The sequence below is a fragment of the Carica papaya genome, chromosome 3 (genome assembly GCF_054855325.1).
Source record: "Carica papaya isolate Zhongbai chromosome 3, ASM5485532v1, whole genome shotgun sequence".
In the NCBI taxonomy this organism is placed as follows: Eukaryota; Viridiplantae; Streptophyta; class Magnoliopsida; order Brassicales; family Caricaceae; genus Carica; species Carica papaya.
The window spans coordinates 33,025,562-33,042,562 of NC_142311.1; the positions used below are offsets into that span (position 1 = coordinate 33,025,562).

Below are 17,001 nucleotides of genomic sequence, written 5' to 3' on the forward strand. Positions count from 1 at the left end.
ACTATTCTGTTGTAACACCCAATTATTTTTATTATTTTTATTTTATTTTATTTTTATTAATTTTATATAAATATAAATATGTATTAATTGAATTTAATTTATTTTAATGAAAATAATAATAATAATAGGTAAAAAAATTGGTTAGGGATTTAATTGAAGATAATTTTGGGAAAAATTGGTTAAAATTTGGATTCTAATGGTTCGAAAACCGGGGGTTAAAACATAATTTAAAAAAGTTACGCCACGTCAGCTGTCCGGTCTGCAGCCCCGACTAACTAGGACGCGCCAGGTGGTAGAGACGCTGACGCGGGAGGCCACGTGGGTGATCCGCGTGCGCGCAATCGAACGACTGAGATCCGTTCCCGTACCCACGGACGGCCTAGATAAAAAACGTGCACGGACGGCCTAGATTGCATCGTGCACGGACGACCCAGATTGAATCGCGATGAATAGTACAGATTCACTCCCTATTTAATCGTGATCGGACGATACAGATTAAAAGCGATGGACGACCCAGATCAAAAGCGGATGGGTATAAATAACCTCATCCGCACCCAAACCCAAACCCTAGCTGCCAAAGCCCCTCGCCGGAGAAAACAGCCCAGCCACCGGGAAGCCGACCGCCGCCGCACCGAAGCAATTTTCGGCCGCCAAACGAGGTAAAAATTCTACCATTTGCTCAGAATTTGATTCCAAACCCACCCATGGCAAAATCAGAGTGAAAGAACTGGTCAATTGGTCGAGAAACATTGTCGTATCTCAGTGGCGCCGCCGTGGGGTGCTTCAGTTTTCGCCTTCGATGAGGTCCTTCCCGATTCCCGTTCGATGTGATTTTTCCTCCGTTGTGATCACTGTTTCCTCCTCTACAGGTTGGCCGGAGCAAAACACCCAACTGCAACGTGAGCCGAAGGAGCCGTCGCACCGGAGAGCCCTACTGCTGGTGAGTTTCGATTTTCTACGTTTTTTCGGCCCACCGAGCGCCCTAAATGTGTTTTCTCACAGGAATCGATGCAAATTTAGCTTAATTCGGCCAAAAACAGCCAACTCGAGGCGGATCGTCGCCGCGGGCGGCGGCACTGTCACCGAAGCACTGCAGAGCTACCGTGCCGGAATTTCGAAATTGGTCGAGTAGGCACTGGGTCTTATTTTTGGATTATTTGGGACATGTGTAGGTATTGTAAGCGCATTTCAGTTCCCGATGAAAAAATTCAGGGAACTCAAGGACCGCCTGTAAGCGCAGTAATAATCTAGTTTTCGGTGTTGAATCAAGTAAGGACCCCTCACCCTATTTCCTATCATGAAATTAAAGTTCGAATAAATGGTAATATTGTATTTTGGTGCAAAGTAATATATATGCATAATTAATTAAGGTTGCTAATGGAGCCCGAACCGAACATTATTCTCTGTCGATTCCTGCTTGATTTATTTTACAGTTTAAATGCATTATGGTATCTGATCTATCTATTCTGTGGTTTTAAATGTCTGTATTACTATCTTACTTGACCATTGTGTGATTTTAGAATTTTCGATATGATTGTATTACCGGGTGCATGTTTATTATTTATGTGATTATATTCAACTTGGTAACGGAGATTAAGAGAAAACAGATAAGGTGACAGCTTCACTAGATATTCTGGGAGATGGTGGACGGACTGGGTTCATAGGGAACCCTACTGTGAACGTCGTCTCATACCGGACGGGGTATGGGGATGACCCGTTTCACCCTCATACCGGACGGGGTATGGGGATGACCCGTTTCACCCTCATACCGGACGGAGTATTGAGGTTTAATGTCTTGGCGCTCATACCGGACGGGGTATGAGGACGGCCTTGGAATTAAGACTGTTAAGGATAATGGTTCGCGTATAGCAGGGACACCCCTATGGATCTTTATGGATATTAATAGGCTGGTGAAAATGAGAAACGGTAATAATCAGCTATTGTTAATAAATACAAATTTATGATATATTTTATGTTACTGATTATGCATGAAATTGTGATATGTATGATGCTATTGTCTTTATAGGTTGTTTTCACAGGTTCTCTAATGATAAGAAAAATAGTAAATGGTTTTATTTTAAATAAATGTATTGCTTTAAAATTTGTGCTCTATTTGTTGTTTTTGTTGGTTTTCTACCAACATTTGCTTATGTGACGGTGATATAGTGTGATGTCCTTACTGGGCTAGTGTAGCTCATTCCTTATTTAATCATTTCATATCAAGAGGACCTTGTTCCTGAGTCTGATCCACAAGAAGACGGTGAGTAGATGCTAGATGCTTTATAGTTTCCTTTATTTTTTTCATTTCTCGTATTTCTTTTAGATAACTTATTCCGTGATATTGTTTAGTAGTTTTAAGTTATTGTGCAAGAGATGTTAATCTTAATATTTCATTTCGCTCCCGCACTCAAATTATTATATGTATTTCTTTTTAAATTTCTGGGGCAATTACATATGTAGTCTACCGATACTAATCTCCAAATTTTAAATCATTATCTCTTTGTTAGATGTTATGGTAAACCTGCTATAGTACCAATTAATAAGTCTCAATCAGAACAATTAAAATTTTTAATTTAAAGTTTTATGTTTTAGGGTCAGAAGGAACCTTTGTATTTTTGTTGATGAAAGTTGATTACCTTTTTTATTGATTGTGTATAATATATATATGAAATGATAATAATGCTTCTTATAATTTAGTAACTACACTGAAAATTAGCAAATAAAAAGGGCTTAGCAACTATTTGATCTCATCAAATTTTCTTATCACATTTTCCATATTTTCCATGTTGAATGGGCTTATCACCATGTAATTGACAAAGTAATCTCACAATTAGAATGTCCCCTAAATCTAATTGATTGGTCACCCACTTGCATAAACAAATCTTGTAGAGGTTATTAAGAATGTGCAATGGTCTACAATTATCATAACAACTATCAAATTTATCAATATTAGTCTAGTTCAATCTCAATTGAACTATTGAATATATATATTTTAATTAAAAAATATAATAAAAAATAAAAGACGACAAAACTTACAAATATATGAGAAGTAAAAGACATGTGAGTAGAGAGTGATGCATAATAGTAGATAATAAACAAAAAATAGTGTGAGTAAATAGTGAATGCAACTATGCAAGATTGCAATTAGAAAACATGTCACTCGATCACGAGGCAAGGAGGCTACAATTGCAAACCAAATAGGTGAAGGAAGAGTTGCGGATAAATGCTAGAAAGAGAGAACAAAGATATTAAAATAAAAAATAATTTTAATGATGTGGTAGAGATTTGAGAAGCGAAGACAAAAAGGCGTAAGGGGAAGGAGCATAATATATAGCCAAGAAAAATAAAAAAATATATTGTTTAATTACCAGCTAAAGAAAAATTACATTATTATTTCATAAAATATACGGAGCTATTATATAATTTAATATAAACTATTTGATAATTTTATAATATAGTAACTATATATGTAAGTTAATGTTTAACATCTAGTGATAATAATATAAAAACCTTAGGAACATAAGAGAAATAGGGGAATAAGAAGATGATATTTACAATAAAAATGTAAATTTCATAAACTCTAAATTAAAACCCGATTGTATGACATTTAGGCTTTGTTTGGATAAATTTCAGTGATAGTTAATTAATGTATAGTAATGACAGTAATTGAATGACAATAACATAGGATTTTAATGACAAAATTTTTTTACATTGGGATGATGATATATTAATGTACGTTAATGACATATTTTTATTTGGATGATATAATGGTATGGTTGTATTTTTAGCTAAATTACTAATTTATCCTTACATATTATACGTAATAGTAAATAATATAAAATAAATATGTAAGAAAAAAAAATTATTTATCAATATAATTAATTTATATTTAAATAAATAATTATTATACATAATTAAATTAAAATTTTATATTTAATAAAATAATTAATAATTATTTATATTATCACATTAATTTAATGAGTTTTTAATTGTTATAACATATATAAAATTAATTAAATTAGATGGAGATATAATGAGAAACAAATAGAATGCCCACCAAATACTACTAATTTGGTGATTTAAAAATTTATCCCAAAATTTGTCAGTCAAATATCATTTGTTACCATTAGAAGTTGAAACAAACACAGTTTTTTCACACCCTTAAAATAACATACATTAAAATTCTACCATTTACTATGATTTAAACATATGGTTAGATAGATAAGCTAAAAAAGTTATTTATATATATGTGTAAATGACGAAATAATTATTGTGATAGTAGCATTATGATCACTTTTTAAATTTTTTTTCTCAACATTCTACCGCAAATATATTTTATTTATAATCTACACCTCATAAATTTTTCATAAATATAAAATTTATATAATTTATATTATAATTGAAGAAAATAAATAACTTTGAATATTCATTATTATAACAAAATACGAATAATTTATAATAACTTTTTAATCATCTTATTTTGTTTTTCTAAAAACCTTTTAGCCTCCACATTATTTTATTATAATCTAAACTTTATAAATATTTTATAAACACAAAGATCACATAATTTATATAAAAAATTAAATTTTTTTGTAAATTTAAGATTGCGGAATAACATAAAGCTATGCGATAATACACCGTACAACTGTAATTTTTGTGAATTAATAGTATTAGAGTTGAAAAATTTGTATATATATATTATTTTTTTATATATTACATATTATAGTTTATTAGATTGTATAAAAATAGTTATAACTTTTTGAAGTAATAAATTTTTATTAAGTCATAAAAAATTTATTAAATTTTAAATTAAAACTTGATAAACATTCTACGTAAATACCTATTAGGAGATAAAAGTCGGTTTACGTAAATAACTCTTATGACATAAAAGTCATGCATTAGGTTTCTCACCACCGTATGCGTATTCATTATTGAAATTTTTTTGATAATTTGAAATAATAAAATTTTAAAAAATTTTAATATTTTATTACAAAAAATTAGATCTAACATTGTATGTGAATAATTTTTAGCTTATTATAGTGTTTATAATATTTAAAAATTATTATAAATTTTATTAGATTTTTTAATTGCTTAATATCTTTAAAATTATATATTAATTATGTAAATTATTTAAAAATACGTATTATTTATAAATTAATATTTTAATTATAAATTTAGATTAAATTTATCTTCTTAAGAATTTAAAAGTTTGAATATTTGGCATTACTATATCAAATTTGATCACTCGTAAAATTTTTTAATTTTTTATTAACAAAATTTTCTTTTATTAATTTTTTCATGTTTCACTCGTATTCTTTTTTTGTTTATATGAATGATTCAAGACGAAGATTATCGCAGATAATAATTGATTTTTATTTTTAATAAATTAATATTATTATTTATTAAATTATAATATATTATATGACAAGTTACATCCATGTGTAAAATATTTTAATATCCGTTCACGTTTATTAATAATTTTTAAATATAAAATTATTTATTTAAATTATTTTTAAAATTTATAGGACTCATTTATAAAAGTGTTATTTAAATATTTTCAAATAATATAAAGATTTCTTCACCAGAGGAACTACCTGGCCGGTGTTATAAGAGGGAAGTGTGAGAATGGCGAGAATGTTCTATCGCTGAGGAAGCTCTCTGAGTCTATGCCGCCTTCTTACAAATAATAACAGGGAGAGAGAGATTCACTGGAAAAGAAGAGAAAAATCATAAATGGGGAAGAAGAGACAGAAGAAAGGAGAACAGGAAAACCCTAATGTTGCAGAGGCAGCGAGGATTCGAATAACGCAGATACTGGAGGAATTCCGTGCATCCAAGGATGAAGGTGATCTTTGGAATTTTAAAGCTAATAAAAACTACCTAGTCTATATTGGATTATTGAATCACAGTTTTTGCATTTTGGTCGATTACCGATTGGAAGAAGAGAATGCCATTTATCTGACTTTTGTTTTTGTTTCGTTTGACTTCATTGCCTTTTTGCTCTTATACGCTATTCTTTGTTTTTTTTTTTATTTCGCCTTTCTTTCGATATTTTATTATTTTATTCGACCTTGTTTTTCTTTTGAAATTATTAGTTTGCTTCTAAAGAATTTGTTAGTTGAAATGAAATTGTCAATGCTGGTTTCTTGATTTTTGATGCACTGGTTCCCATTTCTATGTGACTAAAGCTTCAAAAGGTTTTACTTCTTTGAATTCGTTTTTGAAAATTGGATGGCGGAGGAAAGTCACTGGGAATTGTACCGAGTCCATGGATTTACTGTTGGAGAAATTATAGTTATCCGTGTTTCCATAATTTGAAGAAAATTGTTTACTTTAAGGTGTGGAGAAAATTAAGTATGTTTATGAAACTCATCTTTTGGAAATTAAGCTTTTTAAACTCATTTTTATTTAGCATATCCCGAATATTTGCCACCAAAGGAACTAAATAAATTAACAAAAGTTTTTAAACTATCATAATTCATTTCTAAATTTCATCAATGGTGATGGAATTTGAAATGTATTGTATCAATTTCATTTAGAATTTATTTGCAATCTAATTTTCATGTCTTCATGTTTGAACAAGTATAAATTTCTAAAATAATTTTAAAAATAGTTCATTTCTTCAAGCTCATGCTTAACATAGTAAGGAGTACTTTGGTTTTCTACATTGAAATTGCAGAAGAAGTGGAAATTTGGATCTATAATACCGTTGGTAAGGCAGAAGAACTAGTTTGTTGGGGCTTTGTGATCTAAGGAGATGTGAAATAACTGTGGAGATTGAGTACCTAAGGGGAGATTGCCCCTCCAATGATCCGTCCAAATAGGATATTGGATCCATCCCAATGTTATATATGATGAGAGTCTTATAGAGGTTTAGCAAACTGGAAATGACCTTCCATGGACCTTTTTGTGTTGGATGGATCTCTTGGCCATTGAATCCCAATCATTCTTTAGAGTCACATGTACGCTTTTGGTCACTGCATGTCACAAGGAGTTTGGTTTCGGTGAGAATTGCCATAACCACTTAATTAATGCTAACAAGTTTCTTGGTTTTAGGTTCCTAATGCCTAACCCTCCGAAAGTTCTAGACCTAGAAAACACCTCTGATTTGACTAAACGATCTCTCTTTGCCTCTCCATTTCCTGCCATAAAAAATTCCTCATCACTCCATCTAAATGCTCAATTACTCCTGTTGGAACCTTAAACAAAGACATGTAGTAAACGGAGATAGTAGACAAGCATGCATGAAGGAATGAATGTTACTCTATCCCCATTGGGAAAAGACCCCAAGTTTGACTTTTCTAATTGCTTAGGCACTTCAATTACCACCTAGTTGCATAATGTTTTACATCTAGGGTTACCGCCTAATAAATGTCTGAATATGTAATGGGCCATGATAAATTCGTGTATCTTATTGCCTCAACTAGCATGTTAACTGTACTATCTGTCACATTTGTTCCTATCAAACCACATTTGGCCATGTTAATGTGGATCCCTATGATATACTCAAAAACACGTACCGACATGAGTGCTTTAGCAATTATTCTATTGTGATGTGATAGAACAATATTGTGAATGTGAGGAAACATGTGACTTATTTCTCTTACTATTTTACGGATGGTGTGAGATAGGAATAAGATAGATTTTGAAGGGTGGAAGAGGATTTTGTTAGAGTTAGAGACAAATAACTCTAGATCTTGGGTTTTTTTGACTATGGGGCATCATTTTCATTCTTTTGAGGAATTTTCGGATTTTATTAACATATTAACTGCTTTGTACTTATTTTTCTACATTGGTGAACCTCCTTGGTGCTTGTGAGTTAATGAATTATACTATACTTTTTATTCCAAAAAAAGAGATACCTCAACTCTATCATTACCAACCACAAAACCTTCAATTGCCTCTTTTTTCGGTTCCCTTGTCAGCATTCTACTCCAACCATCCACTAAAGGTAAAGAAAAATGGAGAGATGAAAACATTTATTCCTTATTCTACTTACTATTTTTTAGGTTGTGTAGAAGAAAAAAAATACGAGAGCTTTTGAGGGTATTGAGTTGTAAACATTAGGAATAAATGGATTCACACTTCTAGTTCTATCTTTTTAGGTCATGACATTAAAGATTGGGATGATGTTGGGTTAGTCATTGACCACTTGATATATACAACTGTTTTGTATATGGGTGGTACTCCCTTAGTATTTTTGTGCATAATAATATTTCACTTTTATTTCATAAAAGAATGAAGGATCTTATACCTCGAGTACTTTGAAACCACTCTTGGGCCTTGACATTCACTATCATTGTAAAAGAGACAGAGGAGAAGCAACGTTTTGTCCAACTTCTCCATCTAGATCCAAAACCTTTGCAATCTATCATTAAGTCTAGGAATCTCCAATTTACCTGTCTCAAACCATTTCAAAAATCTAATTTTAGGACTGATCCTTCTTTTTTCACTCTTTGCATATATTCTGTTGATCCATTTGCTACAAGAATGTACTCAAGTTTTGTTTTTCTCCCATAAAGAGACTTTGATTTGGTGAGATAGTGTCATCCAAAACATCAGTTAGACGTAGTGATCACTTGTTTGTTATTATTTTGCAAACACCAGTCACCAAACTGATAGGACGGTTGTCTTATGTCCTTTTTGATTTGTCTTTTTAGTGTATAGTTCATACTTTTGACATATATTCCCATTCAAATAGAACTCTTAAAATTCCTTCATCATGTTGTCCTTCATAATGTCCCAATAAGATTGGAAGCAAGCTCCATTAGATCCATTTGGGCCAAAGTCTATCTCCGTACACATTGCCTAAATTAGATTTCTTTACCTCCTCATCAAATTGTCTCTCTTTGGTTTGGTTTGGCAATACTAATGAGCTATCAATCAAGTCCTATGAAAGACCTAGATACTTCTTGCTTGGTGTACTCTTGCGGTAAAATCAAGTGATTTTTCACCCACTTAAGTCTGTATCCCATTCTACACACCCCTCTAGATCTAGTTCCTTAATCTCCCCTGCGGTATAACCTAGTACTAGCATCGATTTCCTTTATCCACTTTAACTTAGCTTTTTGCTCCAATTTGCTCCATTTTGAGTAGAACCTCCTTAGGCTTAGTTATGAGTTTGGATGTGCAACTCATTTGGTTTAATATATTATTTTGCAAAGCCAGTTTATCTTATCCCTTCATCTCCATTAGAATATCTGCCTTCTTCTTCCTTATATCACCGACAACTTGTTTTTTCAATTTTCTCAACTTATGTTTAGGAATAAAATATTTGTGTAAATGTATAACCCTCCCATTCCCTTACTGGACCTTTTTCTTTTTTGAAATAAAGCTTCTTGTTGGACCTTTGTACCGCTAATCCTTCATTCTATCATTAAAATTAGGATGTTGTGTCCATATATCTTCTCAAACCTGAATGGGGTAAGACCTCCATTACACACGTTACAAGTCAAGGATGATAGGAAAATAATCTGATACAGGTTGTACCAGAGTGTCATGTACCAAACATTGAATATGTCCTCCCAACATGATTAAACTAGGGAGCGGTTCATTCGCGATGAGCGCCATCCTCTCCCTTCTATTGACCAAGTGAACTAGGCGTTAGTTAGAGGGTGATTGGGTAACTCACAGTCCTCATTAGAATTATTGAATCCTCGCATTTTCATTGTTTCTCCACCACCTCCTAACTTCTCATGGGGAAATCTACAAGTGTTAAAATCTCCTCTTATACACCAATATGGATTACACATCCTAGAGAGGACATATTGTTCCTCCAAAAAGAGGGGTCTAGATCTAGGGGCCACAGACTCATATGCGCAAGTTATCTGCTAGAATCCGTTTCATGTTTAGCAAAACTATTAGTGAAAAGGATCCTTTTCCATTGAAAAAATGAGAAGGATTCTTTAATGACATCCTCTTTAATAGCAACCATAGTGTCCAAACAATGAGTTCTAGTATTACTCACACTTGCAATCTCCTTGTGCAATATGTATACACGTGCCAGACTCATTTACAGCCCTAGCTAGTGGGAATTTAAGGTTTCTTGGCTTTATCCTATTTCATCTGATTATCTAAATAAAATATTGTTGGTTGATTTTGTATATTCTTTAAAATAAATATGTTAAGTTCATTTTTATAAGTATATGATGTTACATACAGTGTACAAATTTGAAGCCAACTTGTCAAATCGTGAACGTGCTGTGGTTCATGAAGTATGCCGGAAAATGGGCATGAAATCCAAAAGTTCTGGGTGAGTTCTGATAGTGATATCTATTCTCTCAGTCTCTAACTTTAAATTCATGAATCCTTGATTGTTACTATAATCTTCAACCTGAGAGGTTTGCAGATTTCTCTTCTTCATTTTGGTTTTATTAATTTCACTTTCTTATACAGTATCAAATTGCTTGGACTTTTTATAGGCATGGGAATCAGCGGTGTGTTTCTGTCTACAAGACTAGAAGGAATGTTGAAACCCTAAAGGGGAAGGAAAATCTCACACGTTTCACATTTTCAGAGGAATCAGAAAATGTTTTGCAGGACTTTTTTACACGTTACCCACCTGAAGATGGTGAGCTTGGTGAGAAACAAGTTGGAAGACATGGTGAAAAGACAGATAAAATTCGAAGAAGGAGAGATGATATCTTTCGAAAACCTTTGATGAACGAGGAAGAAATTGCCAAAAAGGTGGAATCACTTGCTTCCAGAATTGAGAAGGCTGCAAACCTACGACAGGTATCATTTGTGAACCTGACTGATTAGAAATTCATAACTTTCATTTGTTTGGTGCTTTATCTTTATTATTGTGTTTTCCCTATTATTTTAGTAGGCAGAAATCCGCTATTTTCTTGTCCCCTAGATCTGGTTGTAGGACCTTAAAGAATAATATCAGATTGGGGAACATTCATATGTTTCTAGCTTATTCTTCCTATTCTGCCCTATATTTACTGAAAAAAGCTTGTGCTTGTTGGCTATAACCCACATATCTCCAAGAGTAACAAGAGCTCAGGGACATTTTGGATTTTTCTTTCCATGATATATATTCCTCTTGTGCAAACCATATAAATTACAGAACAGTAGGACAGAGTTAACAGCCCACGTTAGACTAGGAACTCTCTATAAAATAGCGGCAACTGACAACAGCTGGGAATGTGAATATATCTAAATATACAACTGAAAAACTGATATTTAATTTGAAATAAAAGAGAAACAGATCAGATTAGGTCAATTTTCTGTAGGTTTCAGCCTGACTATGATCTGTAACAACATTTGATCATTTTTCATATGTAGGAAATGTCTTATCGACAGTGTGAGTTAGTCTAACCGAAGTTTCCTGTGATATTGTCCTAACAGATAAATGAAGAGAGGTTAAAGCTTCCAATTGCATCCTTCAAGGACACCATTACATCCACGATAGAGTCTAACCAGGTTATTTCATCCTTTTGTAGATTACTAGTGTGCTTTTATATGAATATGGTTGAGATGGCTTTTTCTTTCAAGAAGCTAATACCGCCAACTTTAAGAATTATGCTTTGGGTGTTTGTATCTCTAATGTGCCTTCAAGTACTTATTCTTGTTCCAGTTCAATGCAGGTTGTTCTTATTTCTGGTGAAACTGGCTGTGGAAAGACTACACAAGTAAGAAAATGCTTTGCCTTAAATGAATGGCGTATCATATTTTTAGCGTGTTTGTACTTATGGGATATCTATGATTCATAATTTCAAAAGCTTTTTATATCATTCTTGATTCTTCTTGCTTGGATACCCATTTGTCATTCTTGATTCTTCTTGCTTGGATACCCATTTGGCAAGTTGGTGCTTTTGAGAATAATTTTAGTACAAGTGCTTTTGAAGTGAAAGCTGCTCAGTTTTTAGTAAACATTTCTGTAGAAAGTGTTTATAATGTAAAATTCAAGTCTTTGTTCAATATTGACAAATAAACTGAAGGTTTGAAGAATAGAAAATCCTCTTCTACTTGCCTTTATTTTTTCATTCTTGGTGGTGCTACAATTTATTGAAAATAAAGCAACAAAAATAATAACTTCCTAACAAATGTTCCTAACAAATTCATGGGGAGAAGGAATTGCAGAAATGGTAATAACCATTATGAGATTCTCTCCACTAGGCAAAACAGAAAAGAAACTAATTTATTTTCCTATATTTTCTACACTCCCCCTCAATCTAGTTTACATAGATGTTAAGTAAATCTAGATTGGATACAATGTTATCAAATGTTCCTCTTATTAGAGTTTTTGTTAGAATGTCCGCAACCTGTTGACTTATTGAGATATGCATAAGGGTTATAGTTCCATCTTCCAATTTTTTCTTGATAAAGTGTCGATCGATTTTTACTTACTTGGTTTGGTCACGATGAACTGGAGTCTTGGTCATGCTAACGGTTGATTAGTTATCACACCAAACTTTCATAGAGGTACCATCATAAACTTTCAGTTCTACAAGTATTCTTTTCAACCACACTCCTTCACATATTCCATGAGTAAGTGCCCGGAATTCAGATTCTGCACTGCTACCAGTTACAACAGACTGCTTTTACTGCTGCCAAGTTACTAAATTGCCCCAGACATAGGTATAGTATCCTGATGTAAATCTTCTGTCAGTTACTGATCCTGCCCAATTAGCATCAGTGAAGATTTCAATATCCTTTTTTTCTGTTTTCTAAAAGAACAATTCTTGACCTGGAGTCATCTTTAAATACCTCAGAATTCGATATACAGCCGTCATGTGCTTCTCAGTTGGTTGATTTATAAATTGACTCACTATACTAACTACAAAACTAATGTCAGGTCTGGTGTGTGTTAAATAGATGAGTTTGTCCACCAGTCTTTGGTACCTTTCTTTATCAATCTTTCTTTACGGTCGGATCTATAGGTGCGTCAGCAGGTTTACTTTCGAGCATTCTGACCTCTTTCAGGAGATCAAGAACATATTTTCGTTGTGATACTGAAATTTCCCTTTTTAACCGGGTTATTTCCATACCAAGAAAGTATTTCATTATTTCAAGATCTTTAATTTCAAACTCTTTAGTTAGAAATTCTTTAAGTATCTGAATTTTCTCAATGTGATCTCCTGTCAAAATAACGTCATCTACATAGACATTCAAGATAGCTTTTTTATCTGAGATGCAGTGTTTAACAAAAAGTGTATGATCTGATTGACATTGCCCATACCATTCTTGTTTTACTGTTTTTGTGAACCTATCAAACCAATCTCTTGGAGATTGCTTCAGACCATATAGTGATTTTTTGAGACTGTACACTTTTTGAAGATCATCAGTTAGTTCAAATCCTGATAGGATATCCATGTATACTTCTTATTCTAGGTCACCATTCAGAAACGCATTCTTTATATCTAGCTGATAAAGTGACCAATCAAGGTTAAAAGCAAGTGACAGTAATACCCTGATTGTATTATGCTTGGCTACTGGAGCAAATGTTTCTTAATCGTCTATCCCATAAGACTGAGTAAAGACTTTTGTTACTAGGCGAGCCTTGTAGTGATTTATGCTCCCATCAAGATTGTATTTTGTTATAAAGACCCATTTGCATCCAACCTGACGTTTTCCTGTGGGCAAATTAGTTAACTCCCATGTCCAATTTTCCTCAAGTGTTCTAATATCTTCTTGGACGGCAACTTTCCATTCCGGTATTTCCAGATCTTCATGAATAGACTTTGGCTTTGGTGAATTACTGTTTAGCTTGCACACAAAGGCATGATGTTCTGAAGACAACTTACCAAATGAGATATAGTCCTGTATCGGATGTTTGGTGCATGTTCGAGTCCTTTTTCTCAAAGCTATAGGCAATTCATTGTCAATATCAGTAGCAGGGATAGATGTCTCATTACCTGTAAATTTCTGAGTATCTGGAGCCGGAATAGATTCATGGCAAGACTTGTCTGATTCAGGTGCCTTCCCTCCTTGGTTTTTGTTCCTTTTAGTGTAGACACGTAACTCATTATTTGTAGAAAATGTGTTTTCTGTTCCTGACATTGACTCAGGTTCTTTGTGTGGTTTTTGGTGAAGTATTGGTGATAGTTCAGGTTCCAAGAGGGATGAATAGAGAGGAGGTGAATAGAGAGGAGGTATGCTAACATCCCACAATTATATTCCTGGGTAAAGTTCTTCCCCTGAATATCAGTTGTGGGACAAAAAGATTGATTTTCAAAAAATGTAACATCCATGGTGTTATAAAATCGACGTGTACCTGGAACTAGACACTCATATCCTTTCTGGTGGGCAGAGTAACCAACAAAGATGCATTTTACAGCCTGTGGATCAAGTTTCCCTCAAAGATGTGGGTGAATATGAACATATGCAGAACACCCAAAAACTTTGAGTGGTAGGCTATTTAGGATATGGGATTTAGGAAAGGTTTGTGAGAGTAATTTATATGGTGACTGGAAATTGAGAATACGGGAAGGCATCGGATTTATCAAGTAAGTGGCAGTGAGCATAGTCTCTCTCCAAAGAAATTTTGGGACGTGAGTGGTAAACATGATTGAGCGGGCAACCTCCAGGATGTGTCGATTTTCCTTTCAGCTGTACTATTTTGTTGTGGAGTATGGACACATGAGCTTTGGTGAATAATGCCATGATCAGTGAAATATTTTCCAAGAGAGGTTTCGAAATATTCATATGCATTATCGGATTTTAAAACTTGAATATTGGTATGAAATTGTGTTTGAATCATGATATTGAATTTTTTGAAAATAGGTCAAATCTCATATTTTTCTCTCATAAGGAGCATTCAGGTAATTCTTGTATGATCATCAATAAAGGATATAAACCATCTAGTTCCAGTAATGTCAGTGACTCGGGAAGGTCCCCGTACATCGTTATGAATTAATGAGAATGGTTTAGAAGATTTATATGATAAATTAGGAAAAGAATTGCGAATGTGTTTTTAAAATTGGCACACTTCACATTGAAATGAAATAAGATCTTTTTTCTTAAACAGTGAAGGAAACAACTTTTTTAGATAAATGAAATTTGGGTGCCTTAATCAATAATGCCATAACATGATATTTTGGTCATTATCTGAATGACTTATAGAAACAGAATTTGCACATACTGTATTTTGAGTTTGTTCCCTAGAAGTGTCTATTTGAAGAAGGTATAGTCCTGAAATCATCCTAGCATTACCAATCATCCTCCCTGAGTCCAAGTTCTGAAATTCACACAAATTAGAGACAAATTTAGTAACACATTTCTGCTCTCTACAAATTTTGTTCACTGATAACAAATTACAGTCTAATTTTGGCATATAAAAGATTGAATGAAGTGCCAAATTTGGAGATAAAATTACGGAGCCACATCCAGCCACTTTGGAGACCGGCCCATCAACAATTTTAATCAAAATATTTTTTTCAGATTTGCTGTAATTTTAGAGCAGTGACATTCTCCAGTCATATGATCTGACTCTTCAGAATCAACCACCTAAACCTGCTTTGCTGAACACACAGATAAACTATGAATTTTACCTTTGTGTGCCACTGATGCGTTGATGGGAGGCTGATAATTTTTTTGGGTCAAAATTTTCTGAAGTGCTTTTAGCTGCTCGGGGCTAAAGAGGCTACCTTCCACAGAACTCAGAGAGGCTTCTCCAGCGGACGCGTGACTGCCATGGTGGTCGGTTTCTGGTTTGGGCGACTTTCGGTTGGCTGGTTTTCCATAGAGTTTCCAGCATTTGTCGCAGACATGGCCAGGCTTTTGGCAGTGTTCGCACCAAGGGCGACCTTTCTTCCCCCTCAGGTCCTGAGTTCTTGTCGAGAGTGCGGAAGCGTTTTCGACAGATTGAGTGAGTTGCGCATCACCCATCATCACTCTTCTTCGGCTTTCTTCTCGTCGAATCTCGGAGAAGACTTCGTGGATGCTAGGTAATGGTTTGATGCTAAGCACCCGCCCTCGGACAACATCAAAGTTGCTGTTTAAACCTAGCAGAAATTTGAAAATACGTTTCTCCTCCTCAAATGATCGGAAATTTTTGACGTCATCAGGACAGTTTCATCTCCTTTCTTCGAAGGCGTCCAGTTGCTGCCAGCTGCCAAATAGAAGATTATAATATTGAGTTACATTTAGCTCATTTTGTCTCAATTCGTGAAGGGTGGACTTGATTTCGAAGATAGCTGATGTATTTTTCTTACTGAAGTAGAGTTCCCGAGCTATCTCCCAAATTTCCTGTGCAGTCTTGTAGAGAAGGAAATTTTTTGCAATGTCGGGCATCATCGAGCTTATGAGTCACGACATCACCATACTGTTGTCAATCTTCTATATTTGAGCATTCGGGTCATTCGCCGGTGGAGGTAAGAGTTCATCGGTGAGATACTCTTCGCGAACTTTGCCTCGGATGAAGAGTAATATTGATGATGATCACTGAAGGTAATTGCTATCATTCAGCTTTTGCCCAGTGAGGAGTGATGAAGATGGTTCAACCAAGCCACGACTGGTAGGAGAAGGATGGTAAGAGCCTGATGAAATTTCGGGTGGAGAAGACAGTAGTTCACCCGAGGCCATTCTTGACTGCGGCTCAGTCGGGATGATTCTTCTAGATCAGAGTCGTTCTGATGCCATGAAGATTTGAAGAATGAAAAATTCTCTTCTACTTGTCTTTATTTTTTCATTCTTGGTGGTGCTACAATTTATAAAAAATAAAGCAATAAAAATAACAACTTCCTAACAAATTTATGGGAAGAAAGAATTGCAAAAAATGGTTATAACTATTCTAAGATTCTCTCCACTAGGCAAAACAGAAAAGAAACTAATTTATTTTTCTATATTTTCTACATAAACTAATAAAAATGACTATTGCAAACATATAAATGTTACCATAAATTTTTCTTGAAAGTTTTCTCCTCTTCTTAGTTATTTTTTACATTCCAATTAGTTGTATTTTTACATATATTTTATTAAATATAAAAGTATTGTTAATTCATTTTTATTTGATTTATGATCAATAATAAATTACTACTTTTTTTTGAAGTTATA

At 33.8% G+C, this 17,001-nt stretch overlaps 1 protein-coding gene across 1 annotated transcript in view; it reads left to right on the top strand.

Moving 5' to 3' along the window:
- Positions 1-5,569: 5,569 nt before the first annotated feature.
- LOC110826102 (DExH-box ATP-dependent RNA helicase DExH6-like) overlaps positions 5,570-17,001 on the top strand; it is a 37,391-nt gene continuing 25,959 nt past the window's right edge. Inside the window, exons 1-5 of the mRNA XM_088216102.1 lie at positions 5,570-5,845; positions 10,162-10,252; positions 10,422-10,734; positions 11,353-11,427; positions 11,592-11,636. Coding sequence (XP_088072228.1) covers positions 5,734-5,845; positions 10,162-10,252; positions 10,422-10,734; positions 11,353-11,427; positions 11,592-11,636 — 636 coding nt within the window. The 5' untranslated portion in view covers positions 5,570-5,733. The remainder of the gene's footprint in view (positions 5,846-10,161; positions 10,253-10,421; positions 10,735-11,352; positions 11,428-11,591; positions 11,637-17,001) is intronic.